General features: G+C 42.0%; 2 protein-coding genes across 6 annotated transcripts in view; one reads left to right on the plus strand and one right to left on the minus strand.

Annotated features, from left to right (window-relative positions):
- mideasb (mitotic deacetylase associated SANT domain protein b) overlaps positions 1-4,641 on the minus strand; it is a 28,408-nt gene extending 23,767 nt beyond the window's left edge. Inside the window, exons 1-2 of one of the 3 annotated variants that reach the window (XM_079527664.1) lie at positions 2,734-3,525; positions 1,648-1,720 (exon numbers count right to left, since the gene is read on the minus strand). The gene's annotated coding sequence lies outside the window, so the exon portion shown is untranslated. Of the gene's footprint in view, positions 1-1,647; positions 1,721-2,733; positions 3,526-4,280 lie in introns of those variants that run through there. The other 2 variants (XM_079527663.1, XM_079527665.1) reach the window with 2 other exon arrangements.
- ptgr2 (prostaglandin reductase 2) lies at positions 1,654-16,539 on the plus strand. 3 transcript variants are annotated; one of them, XM_079527670.1, is made up of 8 exons: positions 1,654-1,747; positions 5,115-5,233; positions 6,655-6,846; positions 8,295-8,465; positions 12,280-12,489; positions 12,708-12,917; positions 13,075-13,114; positions 13,332-16,536. In XM_079527670.1, exons 2-8 carry the CDS (start codon positions 5,231-5,233, stop codon positions 13,388-13,390), a joined length of 885 nt encoding a protein of 294 aa, XP_079383796.1. In that variant the 5' UTR covers positions 1,654-1,747; positions 5,115-5,230; the 3' UTR covers positions 13,391-16,536. The 3 variants fall into 3 exon arrangements, with proteins under 3 accessions (XP_079383796.1, XP_079383797.1, XP_079383795.1); XM_079527669.1 differs by lacking the exon at positions 1,654-1,747 and adding an exon at positions 4,828-5,020; XM_079527671.1 differs by lacking the exons at positions 1,654-1,747; positions 6,655-6,846 and adding an exon at positions 4,823-5,020 and having other exon boundaries at positions 13,332-16,539.
- The last annotated feature ends 105 nt before the right edge of the window (positions 16,540-16,644 follow it).

The following is a 16,644-nucleotide window of genomic DNA, read 5'->3' on the forward strand; positions in this document are numbered from 1 at the left end:
GAGGTCAAGCAGGGTGCACTCAAACTAAAGAGGTCCCCTGCAGGGGGCTTCCATTGTCAGCCCCGCCTCAGCGATGTCAAAACCTGCCGTTTGCCTTTTCAACAATAGACCTCGGCTGAAAGGTACTGGGTGGGAGAATAGGAGGGGCGGAGAGATAAGAGGGGGTGGGCGGGCTAAGCTATGTCATTATTAGCTAAACTCACATGACACTGGGATATGGGCCTGCAAACAGTCGATTGTACAGATAGATGATCTAGCTCTTTAGGGACCCGGGTGGGAGTTTGGAGAGATGTCTCAATCGATGGTTCCTGAAAATTATGTTGTGGGGTGATATTACGGCAGAGTTTATGACAGCCTGGGCGTAGCACTGAAGCTCATGCAGGAAACACTGACACTGCACATAATTGGACAGACTAAAATAAATCTTGCACTTCTATCCTTGTGAAGCCGTTTGAATGGTTTCCATTGACAACGTCAAGCTCCCTAACCAGAACCCTAACATCACTTATACATGACTACATCTGACCTTAACCTAAATCTAATTATAAGCTGAAAACTATGTCCCAACACTAAAACATTCCCATGACAAGTGTCCTCACTTCCCAATTCCCATTATTTTAAGCTCTGTATATCCTTCTGAGGACATTTTGGTTCTCACAACGATTATCAGGCTACAAAAGAACACATGGGTGCATGGGTGTGTCAACTCAGGTTCAATATGTGGAGTTAATTGGTAACTGGAGCACTTTCTCCCTGTGCACTCTAAAAACATTAATTACTACAGCTCACAGAAACCTTCTGCACTTTTCTTGAAGCCCCCCTGTGGTTTTTGTCGACACCAACATAGAAAGAAATGGGTCAAAAGCAGTTGTTGAAACGCTACACAAATTACTCTTTACAACAGCCTCTGACTCATCAGTCACAGAAATAAAGGGAAGCCAGTGCCCTTTGAACCATGCATGCATCCTCAAAAGGGAAGGGCAAATGAAAACTGAGCACGGCTGAGTCATTACAAAAGGAAAATGTAAAAAATGAAAAGTGAGTGCTGAATAGTCTTGTAAGTCAAAGCAGCTTTACATGCCTTGCAAGAACTGGTACTCAGAGAGACATTTGCACTGCCATGGCAACAGATTGCAGAATATAAAAAATATCTGGGGAAATTATTGTTAAGAGTTTCAGAAAGATTACGACACAATTGCATTTGCCTAGTGATACGATGCATAGCTTAACTCAATATCTCTTAACATTTGAAACACTGCCTGTGGCAATATTTTGTATCAGATAACATTAGAATGCTTGTGTGGCATTAGCAATACTTGAAGCTTTCCTGCAAAGGCAAAAATGGGCAAACCTTAACCTTGCCTACTGCAGAATTTTACACAATGCAATTTGTCAGGATGACATGCATAAATATAGGAATCTAAGATATATGCGGGGTACACTGAGGCTACCTCTGACATCTGAAGAAGAGATGTCACCCTTTACTCTGGTGCCCCACTAATGTAACAAGCGAGCATGCATGCGCACGCACACGCGCGCACACACACGCGCGCACACACACGCGCACACACACACACATGCACGCGCACACACACACACAAACACACACACACACACACACACACACACACACACACACACACACACCTTAAAATAGACAGCTGCAGCTGTTCAGATCCTGCACTGGCTCCGCTGTGGGGCAGCACACAGACTGAAGAACCTGACTGACCAGGGCAACAAAAACGTGGTGATCCAAACTGCTATGTCATGCATGCTTATAACGTGCTATATATGCATTGTGTAAAGGCCTACTTCGCCATAGTCTGAGGAGCAATTATATAGATTTTCTATATGTGTATAATGCTAAATCCCAAAATTGTAATGCACAAGGAATATCTTTCTGCAGAATGCATGCACCAACGAGCTGTGTTGAAGCAGTTATTTTAAATGAGACGCTCGGTGAGCATGCAGACAGTGTAGTGCACAATAGCCGCACACTGACTCTATCTGAGGTGAGGGATCATGACGCATCACAGGTACAGTATTACACAAGCATCATGGGTTTAACTCAATAAACAAGGCGACGCGTTAAATAGGCGTAAATCCATTACCGTTTCCCAATTTAAACCACCCCATGCCACCCCAAGTCGCGGCGAAAGTGAACATGCAAGAGTCAAGACAGACATGATCTTGTAGTTACTATAGTTAGTAGACTACAAGTGTGAATTGGGCTATCAGACAAATGGAGAAAGAGAGAGAGGGGAAAAACACCTACTACTATATAGACCTTTCCCGGACCCCCTCCTCTGTTGCCAGCTAACTCAGCGCTATTTACGAGAAGCCCTTTGTTGCAGAAAACGGATTATCCAGTTACTAATGCCACTGCAACCCAGGCAACAATGCGCCTAGAAGCAGTAGCATGAGTCCCGAGTTGAAGTATTGGAATACAATAATGGCATGGACTCACTTATTACTCATCTGTTACGCCACACGTCCAATATAATCCACTCTCTGTGCGGAAAATACCCTTTATTCCTATAGTGTATATACCAGTGATAATAAGCACATACAACGATGTGGTCGAACAATAAGTGAAGTGCAGAGGGGGTCCGTGGAAGGGAGAGAAGGTAAACAAACTTTGTCAACAAACTGTCGCCAAAATAATCACATGCTTGTCGATCACACTGCACTACAACCAGCAGCAACGATGAGGTTTTCAGCTCGGGTACTTACGGTGTCTGTCATAATAATAGCTGGTGTAAACAGCGTTGTTGGCCGCAGATCACCACCAACTACAGGTCCTCCAAGCAGCCAACAGGGCCGTGCAAGACTGAGCCCCGATGATGACTGCATACATCCCCAAGGTTGACTCATGCAACGCTGACCTCACGACTATTTTTCAAGTCAAGAAGCAGGGGTGGACTCTGGGTTTGCGGAACACCAGCGAGCTATCCGGTCCAAAACGAGGCGCCGATCTGCAGAATCGCGGAGGCCACTCCGCCTTCGTTGCACATTATTGCACTACGATTGCACGAAAACACTCGCTCGCCTCGCATTGGCAATGCGGCCTTTTCTCTTCGTAGCGAAACAACACATTTCTCCCCGTCTTGTGATCATCTCTCTCTCTCCCTCTCTAGCCTGTTCGCCACACCCACTTCCATGCCCATATATGGTCTTCCCCTTGCATGCAAACCGCTGTAATTTACGGAGCAAGCTCACTCTCAGTCCATGCGGGAAATTCCGACACAGTCAGTCAGTGGGGCAGAGAGGACCCCGCATTGTTGGCCCCATGCGTGGTTACGAGTTTCCAAACCGTTGAGAACACAAACACAAGTGTAGTTTTGTTTTGTCAGCGGGCTAAATATCCAGATACATAGCCCTAGAGTAGCCTACACTGATTTCCATTTTCTAAAATGCAGCCCACAGCATTCCAGTTTCTATTAAAGAGGAATCACACACATTACATCTATAGCTGTGAAATGACTATTTGCAGCATGTGGTTAAGTGGTTTCGCCTCAATCTGGTTTTGTGTCATGTAACTTATGTTTAATATGAGGCCTATATGTACAGTGTACATACAATGATCATAACATAATAATAAGTCTACTGCACATTTCTCTCTCTCTCTCCCCCTCTCTCTCTCTCTCACACACACACACACACACACACACACACACACACACACACACACAATTATATATATATATATATTATAAACTAACTAGTTTAATACGTTTTTTTATTTATGCACGCTTACTTACCTACCTTTTCAGACAGCATGGCTATGGGCATGACCAGGCATGTGCCTGACAACATGGTGATGGCGTGGTTGCTTAAAATAACAGACATTTACATGTCGAGTCAAATTAATACACCTGACCTGCCATTATTGTGTCCCTGTCCGTTATCGTTGCATCATTATACAAGCGCGACTCTTTTCCTGCCATTACCTGTGCCCAGAAATAAATGGCCAATCTTAGGATATCAATTCCGCGCATGCATGGTGGCCTGGCGGACATATTAACAGTACACTGTAAGATCCCGTGCATTTGTGCAGGATGGAGACATGGGTGATTTGATATGTAGGCCAATGAAGGCCATATACCCATATTGCACGAGGCTGTCGCTTGCCAAAAAGAACGGATCTACAAGCTAGGTTAGCTTGTGTGTAGTCGACTCGACACTGAGCTAAACAACTGTTACATTATAATTGCACATGAACAACATAAGGTATCGAGCTTTACCATACATATATTAAACCATGCATTTCCAGTACTTACATCATGTAATCGTAATAACGCGATGTCCTCTGCATGATACGACGCACACATGTTGTTGTCTTGTTTCACGCCATTATCCCCATTGTGCTGTAACATTTCCTCTGCTGCCTGCTGCAGCTGTGTGTTATAACGTTAGATGACAGAAGAAGAAACCCCCTGAAACTTTTACCCCCCCCCCCCCTTTTTTTCCTCAGCAAAGCGTCACTCACTTCCCAGTTCCACTTCTTTTAAGAAACGTCCATAAAATCTAAACTTCACTGGGACCAAAAAAAAGCAACGATTAACGAAATAATAATCCTCTATTGTTGTTAGGGAACGATCTGTTACAAAAGCACCCGGCCTGCTCGAGTGCAGTTAGCTGTTGTTGAATCAGTTCATCCGCTGCGCTCTGGATAAACTGGCCGATTATGCATGCGAGCCAGACAGACATAACAACAGTGCCAGAGCGAGGCCGCGTTCCATTTCTTCCCCTGCACGATGCTACCTTTGCGGCCTTGCGCCACCTTAGTCGATAGATGGCAGTGATGGTAGTGAACAGTAGTAAACACAACGGACACATACGGCTGTGTATTTTAGCAGCTAGTTGGCTACAGTGTGCACTGTGCTTGCTTATAACGGCTGTACCGTGTCTCCTGTCTTAAGAGTTTGGTGAATTGATTCTCAAGGACTCTCTCAGGCGTCGGTCGTTGCATATGTGAATATGTTGCAGGTGCAAAGAGTGGTGTTAAACTCTCGACCTGGTATGTATGTATGCATGCGGTATGTATGTAGAGTAGACCAGGTTGTTGTGTAGCCAACTTTTATAGAGTTATGTAACTCCTTCTCTTAATTAAGGTACAAATGGGGTGCCAGTTCCAGACAATTTCCGCCTTGAGGACGCTACTCTATCACGCGACGTGAAGCAGGGAGAGGTCCTCGTGCGAACATTTTATCTCTCTGTCGACCCTTACATGGTAAGTTCATTGGTAACTTTACATCTGCATTATTTTTTATGAAACAATCATAGGTTTGGGAGCAATAAGCAATATTAATAAATAATCCCCATTAGTGTTGAAATCCTGCAAGTCAGTCACACAAATGAATGGATTTACAATTATTGTCATCCGTAGTCAAAGCATGGCTGTCTCCAGCACTTGAAGGACCACTTAACCCATTTTCAACCACTAATCTTCAAATATTATAGGTCCTCAATAATGCTCATTAAAAGATAGCACCATTCTGTCTACTTTGCCTGTGTCTCTGAGGGCTGAACAGATTTGAATGGAAACAAGCCACAGTGCTTTTTTTGTTCTTTATTTACCGAGGGTAGTAGCTGAGCGCAAGTGCTAATTTCCAGCAACACATAGAAAGACACAGACAGACATTACACATTATATTAAAACCTGGGAGCTGCCCAGTACAACCACAGTCCTATACTATTGGCCACTAAAGCAGCTCCACTGGAGCAGTTGGGGTTCAGTGCCTTGCTCAATGGCACTATAGCAGCCGTTCAGGGAATCTAACCGACAACCTTCCTGCAACAAGGGGCTCAAAATGCATTGCAAAATGCAATCTGTGGGTTCTCAAAATGCACTTTGTGCTCAAACACGAAGATTTATGTATATTTCTGCACAGTAATGAGCAGGATAATATGTCTATACAGGTACTACCTTAGAATAGATGTAATGTAGACCTATTTGACAGTGCATAAACATAATTGCCTTGAGATTAACAACCGTCAACGAGCACCAGCTGGAAACACACACACACACACACACTCACACACACACACACACACACACACACACACACACACACCCTCTGCAGTGCTCTAGTCTATAGTCTAAGCTCTAAAGTGACTGAAGTTCTCTCCAAAAGCCCTTGAATATGATTAAGTATTACTGTCATTATGGTAATCTCTTCATATCGCACACACCTTTCACACAACTTTCATTAGCCCTCTTATTTTTCTCATATTTCTCATATTTTTGTATTAATGCAAATACAATGGCTTATATTTCAGCATTCTAACTTTCTAGGAAAATAAATGCTGTAGTTTATTTTAGCTTGGATTCCCCCTTGATGATGTCATTGGTAGGCAGGTTCTGAACTCGACTGTCCACAACCCACCACTGACACGTGAGTAGACGGAAGTTGTGGCATTAGGACCAATTATGAAGATAAGGTTGAAAATGGGGGTAGTGCTCCTTTAATTGTTCTGCAACTGATTTTCTTCACACCAGAAGCAGTTAGAGCTGTTGTTTGTCACAACAGTGTCGCACAGAAATAGTGAAAGTAGCTGATCTTCAAGATCACTTGATTAAAATTTGATTATAAGTGTTGCATCCCTGAAGCTAAACCATTCTATGACACCATTTGTATTGTGTGATTCTAGAGATGTCGTATGAATGAGGACACAGGTGCTGAATACCTGACACCTTGGGCCCTGTCTGAGTGTGTTGATGGTGGAGGTGTTGGGGTTGTGGAGTCCAGTTGCTGCGACACCTTTTCTGAGGGAGATACAGTGACTTCGTTTAACTGGCCTTTCCAGACCCATAATGTTATAAAAGCAAGTCTTTTACAGAAGGTAATATTAGTGTATGTATACAGTGCTTGGTTGTTGTTAGATCTAGGTTATACCATGTTGCTCTGCCGGTCTGCCGCTATGTAATACTCTGGATGTGTTCCATACCCATACCCCAAATTTACAGATCAATTTGATTGATTGATTGAAATATTTATTAACAGTTTGCAGAATTACAGTACATTTCAAGCACAAACTCAATACAAAGACTGTTAACTGTGAGTGGACGACCCAATTAAGCATTACACTTGTTTACAAGAGTGTCCACCATGTTCAATTCATCAAAACATTTAGAGACGTACAGATAGACACTACTATATAGTCAAAGAACAGAACAGGAATTTATCATAAAGGAGGTAAAAAGGGAAAAGAAACATATACAGTGAGGGGGAAAAGAAGGGGGGGGGGCGGTGGGGGGGGATTCAGATTTTACGGGGGCCCGTTTCGAATTGCAGCCGTCCGTAGGTGCCCTTTGAGAGCGGTTTTGAAGGAGTCAAGGGATTCACATGTCTTAATGACTGTTGGTAGGGCGTTCCACATTTCTGTGTAATTCTTCAAGAAAACATCGCAGCTTTGTGTGTTTGTGTGAATCATAGCGATGATTTGGCTGATCACCCCATAGCGATGATTTGATTGGCTGAGCAAAGTACATATTGAGGATAAAAATCACACCCGTGTGAAGTGAGGGGTGCTCTTATCATCGTAGACAGTGTCCTGATACATTTCAATGTTTGTGTCAGAGAATTTGTCATCATGACGTAACATGTCTATTTGTAAAGATTTGTTTTTGGCTTTTCTGCCTTTATTGATAGTGTCAACTGAAGACTGACAGGAAAGAGGGAGAGAGAGACATGCAGCAAAGATCATCATGAACAGGACTCGAACAGCGACGCGCTGTCAGGCCAAAGCCTATATGTGGCATGCGCCCGGACCACTGTCTATTGCTAAATTGTTATTTGTGTAAGACCGAAATAGCCATCCACATGATCTAAATTCTCCATTCATTGTCAATGGGAATTTAAAATTTGTGTAGAACAAAAATAGCTGATTTGCTCGTCTACATATGACGTAAATTCTCCATTCATTGTCAATGGCATTTAAAGTTTGTGTTAGGACAAAAATCTACACTATAGCTGAATATAGGAGGGGCTAGCGCCCCTGAAAAAGTGAGGATAGAAAAGTGAAGACACAAATTGCGATTGGCTGGAATGTGATGAGGTATGATGATGTATGATGACAAGAGCGCCCCTCACACGGGTGTGATTTTCTTTTGTTCAAATCTTTGCTTCTGGGGGTCCCTGGAACAACATATTTTGAGACATGAAAATGTTTTGAGAACCACTGAAAACAGAAAATTGTTGGGATTTAGAAGACATTAGAAACGGCATCAGGTTAAATTAACACTCAAGTTTTTGCCGTGCACTCAAACTGTCATAATCTTTCTACCACAGGTTGATCCCCAGCTCGTTGACGGACATTTGTCCCACTTGTTGGGTGCAGTTGGCATGACAGGCCTCACTGCATTTCTGGGCATGAGAGAGAAGGGTCATGTGGTCAAAGGGGCTAATCAGACCCTGGTGGTGAGCGGAGCAGCTGGGGCTTGTGGGTCCATAGCTGGGCAGGTAAATCCAAAGTGTACAATAATAATGCATTTTATATACAGTATACAAGTGAATATAACACTTTTTTGAGTGGTGTAAACCACTCCTACAACTGGCTTTTTTGTGCAGAAAGAATGAGCATGGTTGCTATGTTCACCCTGTTCATGTTCATCATGAAATCACACCCGGGTGAACAGGGTGAACATAGCAACCATGCTCATTTTTTCTGCACAGAAAAAAAACCCTGTTCACCCGGGTGTGATTTCATTACGTCAGACATGATTTCATTACGTCAGACAGGCTATAGAAAATCATTGTTTCACTGATGATGGTATACACGTGGCATTCTGCGGATACGTGCTGAGCACCGTACTTGAGTTTCTCAGAATCAAAAATGTTGCACAGCATTTTGGCCCTCTGTGCATATGCATCCTGTTCCACTCCCTTTGTTGCAATTGTCCTAACTAAATGAAACATTTCATTCCTGTGAACTTCTCCGTTGACATAATTGCAAAAAGTCGGACTGTCACAGAATGCACAACTGAGACACTGGCAAAATGAATCAAATGCACAGGTATTGGTCACTCCAACGTGTGTTTTTCCAACTGTTTTTCCAACTGGCTGGACTTTTGTGGTTACCATTTCTTAGCAGACCAATTTTAGTTTTTTTCCTTTTAACTGTCGAGTCTTCATGTAACCACTCAGGGCCAGGGATAAGATAAGTCAGGTTCCTCTTTTTTGGTGGAAGTCTGCCTTTTTTGGTGGAGGTCCTCTCCTGCTGCTCAGGCGAAACCACGTCTCTACACACAGGGAGGTGTGGAATGTCTGGGCAAAAGATACAATTAGACAGTAAGTATTGGCAATTTGGCATACAATATAGCCTATACTCTACCATTCAAAATGGAACAAATAAGGAGACTAACCAACATAATTAACCAGAACTAATCTCCACATAGAAGTTAGAACTCCCTCATAGGTAGTACACTCTAGGCTCTCAGTACTAAATCAACTTAACCAAAATGAACAAATTAAAGTCCACAAACCGGCTCTGTGTAATTTGATGTATGGTTTTAAAATCTTATCCAGGAGTCTGCGCTTGTGGTAAATTTCCTCCTTCAAATGGAAAGCTTCGTCCTCGTACTCTGTCAGAATGCTTCCAAAGGTCGAGAATAATTCTTCAGCGGCTGCAGACAGTCGCTCATTGACCAAGGACTTCAGTGTTTGCAGTAAAGCCATGTCTTATTTGTGACAATCCAAAATCAGCTCCCTCTTCAAATCAAGGACAGATAATGATCAGAACCATCTTCTGTTCATATAATGATGCTGAATGTTTACAAAAGATGGAGCAGCTGTGATTGTTCTATTGTTCTCCTCCTCGGCCAATCCCAAGCAGTTCTAGTGGTTCCACCTCAGGCTCTCTAGTATAAGAAGAGCGTGTAGTTGTCAGTTCTCCACAACTCCTCCAGGATATCAATCATTTCAAACAGAACTGACTGTGGACTCCAGACTTCTGCTGAAGATGAACTCTCTCAATCCCACCAGGAACAGTTCAGCTGACCACCTGGAACCCAGAGACCATCAAGATATCTGTAAGTTATAGTTTGTGTTTATTTGGTTTTATTATATTTTATCCTTTAGCTTTGTTGTAGGTTAGATTTATATCACCTTTAGTCGTCAGTCTTTCAATATCTGTTTTTATTGTATTGTGTTTATCTTGAGGTTATCTTGTAGGTAGGTAGTTTTAAATGAGTCTGGCCATACATTGAATGAACATTTAAAATGTTCATTCCTAGAAGTGTTCATTCCTAAATGATTTAATCGTTCAACTTCTCAACTATCTTCCTTTTGTCTTGTTTCCAATCCAGTGTTGGATATTCCTTCTAGCTTCCCCGTCCTACCAGCAGTCAACGAACAAAGAAGCTTGACCAAACCCAAACAGCGCAGCTGTGACCAGTGTGGAAAACACTTCCGTAGAAAGTCCAGTGTGTGTGTTGCGTGTTGCGTCATGATGATGTACAATGATAATAGCGCCCCTCACTTCACACGAGTGTGATCTTTTATTACAGATTGTGCCTTAACTGTTGAACCGCTGTTCTTTAAACCAATTGGTTTTTGAGGGGCATATATTTTATTTTAAATTATATTTTGCTATAGTGTAGATTTTTGTCCTAAGGTCCTAACATTAAATGCCATTGACAATGTATGGAGAATTGAGGGGAACAGAGTGGCATTCCGACACACTGCTATTCCGACTACGTGGCTACGGCGTGCGGTTAAGGTTGGGTTAGGGTTAGAGACAGGGTTAGAAACAAAAGCAGACTTAGTTAGTCACCAGATAATGCACACCCTATGGTGTGAATAGAGAAACCCTATGGATGTGATCTGTGTGGGAGAAGACGCACCTTAACAATCACCAGAAAATTCACACAGTAGAGAGACCATACCACCAGTTTTGGAGATGCCTTGTACTATGCACACAAAGTTTGTACACACATGGTCTAAATCCATGATGTAGTCAATGTGGAAGTTGTTTTACTGTATGAAGCAGGCCAGATCATGTGAAGAGCTTCACACTGCGCACTCGATTGCAAGTGTTGATCATGCGGTGTATCATTTCTGCATATTTTTATTATCACGATTTTTCTTGTTTTCTCTTCCCATGTTACTTTTTGAGTGGTGTAAACCACTCCTACAACTGGCTTTTTTGTGCAGAAAAAATGAGCATGGTTGCTATGTTCACCCTGTTCATGTTCATCATGAAATCACACCCGGGTGAACAGGGTGAACATAGCAACCATGCTCATTTTTTCTGCACAGAAAAAAAACCCTGTTCACCCGGGTGTGATTTCATTACGTCAGACATGATTTCATTACGTCAGACAGGCTATATAAAACCTTACACCACTCAGTTCACACGGGTGTGATTTTTTATTTAATACACATATGCTTTACACATGCAGGGTTTTAATCTAAAATGTGACATCTTTCTTACTGTACCCAGGCCAAATGTCTTCTGAATGTTACTAATGTTAATAAACCATTTACTTAAAAGAATGTACTTTGTTTTTACAATATTGAGTAAAGAGCATCTGCGTTCCAACTTTGTTACAAGTTTCCATAGAAACTTGAGAGACCTGCAATAATTTGGAAAGAGAACCAGGCATTTGTATTTTTATTTTAATGTACTATTTACTATGAACTTCTCATGATTTGGGGAGATTTCTATATTTATCCCTCTCCCCCCCATAAATTGCTTTGGCAGCATTATTAACAGTCCTCCTGAGTCCTTGTAAGCATTTACTTGGCAATACTAAGCATATCTATATTATTTAATAGGACCGTGGACAATACTAGCAAGCCATTTTCACCTAACATCAAGTGTTAACACAAAATATGGGCCTAGCCTGACACTCCGCCTAAATTTTCATTTCGTTTCACTTCATTATACATCGCACAGAACAGAATTTTTATAATGCGTGTGGCTAGCGATTCAGGGCTGGGAAAATCATTAAAATGTCAATTGAATAGAGTTAATCCTAGTGCAAGATAACCTTTGGAGGCCTGGGCCAGCCGAGTGGTCCAGGCACCTAGGCTGGTAAGTCCCGATCCTGACAACCTTTGCTGCGTCTTCCTCCCCATCTCTTTCCACCTTTCCTGTCAAACTACTGTTAATCTATCAATAAAGGCAAAAAGCCCCAAAAATATCTTTAAAAAAATATATATATAACTTAGTTGAGATATCTGGTGCCTCAATGTGCATGTGACAAGAAATTATCTTGAAATTGAAGTGAAACCCTAATAATATAAAAAAAAATCTCATCCTTCTCTTTTCAAGATAGGGCGTCTGGATGGCTGTGCGAGGGTGGTGGGGATCTGTGGTTCCAATGAGAAATGTAAAGTTCTCGTAGAGGATCTGGGTTTCTCTGCAGCAGTCAACTATCGTCAGGAAGACATTTCCACCAGGCTCAGGACGTGCTGCCCTGACGGGATAGATGTTTACTTTGACAATGTGGGAGGCCCCATTAGTGATACTATAATAGCACAGGTACAGTTATGGACACACTACACCTACTTGGATCAGAGCCCTGATCCAAGAACTTCCTTATAATAATCATTTCAAGTATAGCTTTTACTGCAGGAAATAGATGACATATGGGAGTTGGAAGATTTCACTGAACTGCATATTCCTCATGCATCTGCACGTCAGTCAGTTGTGTAGAAGTGCTGGACACTCATCTTTCCCCACTTCCCCTCCACCTACAGATGAATGTTGGTGGTCATGTGGTCCTGTGCGGTCAGATATCTCAATACAACAAGGATGTACCTTACCCTCCGCCTCTGAGCAAGGAGACACAGGAAGTTCTACAGAGCAGGAATATCACTAGGGAGCGATTCATGGTGTTGAACTACATGGATCAAATTCAGGCTGCCCTCATTCAGCTCAGCCACTGGGTTAAATCTGGACAATTGAAGGTGAGGGCTGTGTGTGTGTGTGTGTGTGTGTGTGTGTGTGTGTGTGTGTGTGTGTGTGTGTGTGTGTGTGTGTGTGTGTGCGAGTGTGTGTCTGTGTCTGTGTGTGTGTGTGTGCATGCGGACTTGCCCAACATTAATAATTGTCTGCATTTATCAGGTCTTGGAAACAGTGGTGGATGGCATTGAGAATACAGGAGGTAATGTGTGATCATTTATTACCTTATGATCACCCAGCAGAATATCTGTAACATTACTGTTGAAATTATTATTTTGGTGTATTCACTCGTACGAAAAAAAGATATGCAGTCAATTTTCTTCCTTTACTGTACATCAAGTGACTATTTTCAAAGCGGTAACTTTTGGAAATTAATTTAATTCAAATCAATACAGAAATATTCTCTTGTTCTTTTGCAGAGGCGTTTTGCTCCATGATGAAAGGTGGAAACATTGGCAAGCAGATCATTAAGATGTGATTGAAGCACCCACACTATGAAGAGATTCTGTCATATTTCCTAACATTTCTGGGGGGGGGGGGGGGGGGGGGGGGGGTACAGTATATGATTGAATTCAGAATGTTTTTAACTAGCTGAAAATTTGGAAGTTTATGCAATCACTGATTTAGAATTTGAACTTGCACTGTACTTACACGTAAAATAAAAACAAGTATGAATTGTAAATCAGTCGTATAGCAGTAGTTACAGTTTACATAGGCCTAATTGATATACTTTAGTGGCCAAAGTATTGTGGTAATGGCAAAGGATTATAGTAGCACTTTCATGTTATGAAGAAAAAAACTGGACATCTGATTTATCATAATGAACAATTTATTCCACAGCACTATAAACCATTAATGAAATCAAATTGTGGTTTCCTCTCATTTGTCACAATTAAAACATGTGGCATGTGTAAAATCATTGATTTCTTAATATATATTGAAGTAGTAGTTTTTACCACAGAAGAGGATGTGGAAAAAGTCTGATTTACATCAGTCCGTACAGTCAAAGTGAACTTTTCTGGTGGTTAATCCTCAATGTACAGTACAAAACAATTGTCTCTATTTATGATTGGTGGCATTTCGTGCTGATGACAGTAGAGCTGTGAGGCGTATCCCTTTTAGACAAGGCATTGGTGCTTATGATGATGCTGAAAAATAACAGTCCCATGCATAAAAATGGGGAAACTGAGCTGAACTAAAAGAAAGGATGTCCGGGTCACCGGGTGGCGCAAGGATACATTTCCTCCCCACCACCGTGGAGGGACTGGGGTTTGAATCTTCCACAGTGCATTCGGCTTGGGCCGGGCACTCCAATGAACACAGTTGGTCGTGTTTTCAATGGGAACCCGGGCGGGGATGGCAATCTCTGTCACTACAGGTTTGTCGGGGTGCCTGTTCAGCAGGGAGTGGAACTGAGAACGTATTCCTCTGAATGGGTTATGCCCTCCCAATGAAACTCCTCACTGTCAGGTGAAAAGAAGCAGCTAGCAACATCCGGTGTATTGCAGGAAGGCTGTGGTTGTCTCTACATTAAAACGCCTGGGTCCATGAGGCTATCTTTTCACCCTCTCCAAGACCAACCAGTAGGGGTCAGCAGTGACAGACTACGGGGGATTTGGAATTAGCATAATGACCAAATTGGAAAAGAAAGTGAAAAAAAACATTGATCTGAGAATACTGCCCCCCAGAGGATTTGTCAGATAACTTTTGAGAGGTACCGAATGAGCATCTATACAGATTTTAAAAAGTTTTCTCAAAACAGAAATATAATCAAGAGATCTGTGAGAAACAGGTGGAAAACATGCCATAATTGAAGGCATGGTCCCTTTCACATGGCTTTAAAAAAAATACAGTGGTCCAGTGGTATATAAGCTGTGATGGGCCACATCATTCCCAGTAGCTTCCAATGTCCTTGCAGATTCGAATTAGGATGTATAAGTTAAACATTTGTCTTATTACAGCTTTGAATACAAAATAAAATACATTTTAAACTAATATAGACCGAGAGTTATGGATGCAACTATGAATTCTGGATGACTGCCAGAATACTGTCACTCTGAAGGCTAGCAAAAATTAGTTTTTTGTAAACAGACATTAGGTTTTTATACTGGCCGTGGTGACTTTGTCTTTGTCAACCAGCCCATGCACGAGATGGAAGCATCCAGTGCTAGAAACACTGCCTCTGATGGTCACCCATAATAGATCCGTAGTTGCATACATAACTGTTGCTTGCTCTCACACACTCACAAAAGGAAGTTACATTCTGAACAAGGATGATTTCACAAACAAAGCTGGAACATTTTACTTCATATTCTTTGCTTAACTTCAGACTTCAGACTGATTGCAAGGGAGGACAATCCTCCTAGATTAAGATCCCCACCAAGTGCAGTGATACAGACATGGGATCACACAGTAGTACAAACAAAATAAATAAACGGCATAAATACAAGTGCATCTCATTTCACCACAGCTATAATCACATTCATCATTTCTTAAACTTCTTTTTAGCCACCACACGTCTACATTGTTCAACATGGTTTATATCACTGAGCTACTGAAGTATAAAAACATCAGTTACTGGAAAAACTACTGGGTCCAGCCTAATGTTCAAGTGCTCACTTTCCTGAGAAACGCACAGCTGATGTAGTGTGACATTTAGCAAGGAGTATGAGGAGTCAGGCCAGCCTCTGTGTCGTCATGTTTGGCATTACAACAATACAGTAGTCCAGAAATTAAACGGCAGGACATTTTTGCCCAGGCAGGCAAAAAGGTTTGCACACACACCATATTTTAAATATTCATAGATTAATGAAGTACTGTTTTGATCTGTGTGTAGGCGTACTAAATATGTACTAGTAGTAATAAACATTTTGTATAAAATGTAACCACTTGAACCCTAGCATCCCATTCTGGGGGGGCGGGGGTGGATAAGCCCACAATGTGTACATTTTCAGCCAAGAGATTGATGACGAGGGAAAAGTAAAGAACATAACCCCGGTCAACTACGTACCAGTTGGTGTTGATACAATATACTCCTTGCTCATTGAGGGTTACCAATGTGTCAGTAAACACAGGGGGGGATCAGTGCTTTGGCACATTCAGCCTTCAACAGTGAGGAGAATGGGTTTGAATCAAAAACTTAATTTCGCTCTTATTCATCCTTTGGCAGAGGTAAGGTGGCAGTTGGCCAAGGCAACCCTTCCAAAAAAGTGCTAGATCTAGAGTCAACGAGTCAGCTTATTTTTGTCTGAGACCATGGCAGAACACAGCTCTCATATAGTAGTATCATCTGCTGTATACAGAAGACCAGTTCCCATACAGCAAAACGCTATCCTCCTTCATTATATCCAAGTTTATAGTTTTTCTTTTTACACTGTACACATGCTATGAACATGGCCAGAAACAATAACATGCATATTAAAACAATACTACCTAGAAACAGGATAGTGATATAAAGTGACTTTGGAAGGAGGTGAAAGACAGGTGAAGGGAGTACAAATGCTGTGTGTGGAATGGGGGTGGCATGTGGGTAGTGCAATGACAAAATATATAACCGTGAGGAGAGGAAAAATAGATTTTTAGACTTGTTTCACACTGCTGTTGTGTGGCGATCCTCACCCACAGTGTCCACACTCCACAAAGATGAAATAATAGTTACAGTTGGAGGCCATCGATATTGTCCTTTTCTTTTTGCTGAGGTTTGCGTGATCTGCGCAAAAGGACAGTTAACCC

Source organism: Electrona antarctica (genome assembly GCF_951216825.1).
Source record: "Electrona antarctica genome assembly, chromosome: 18".
NCBI classification, from domain to species: domain Eukaryota; kingdom Metazoa; phylum Chordata; class Actinopteri; order Myctophiformes; family Myctophidae; genus Electrona; species Electrona antarctica.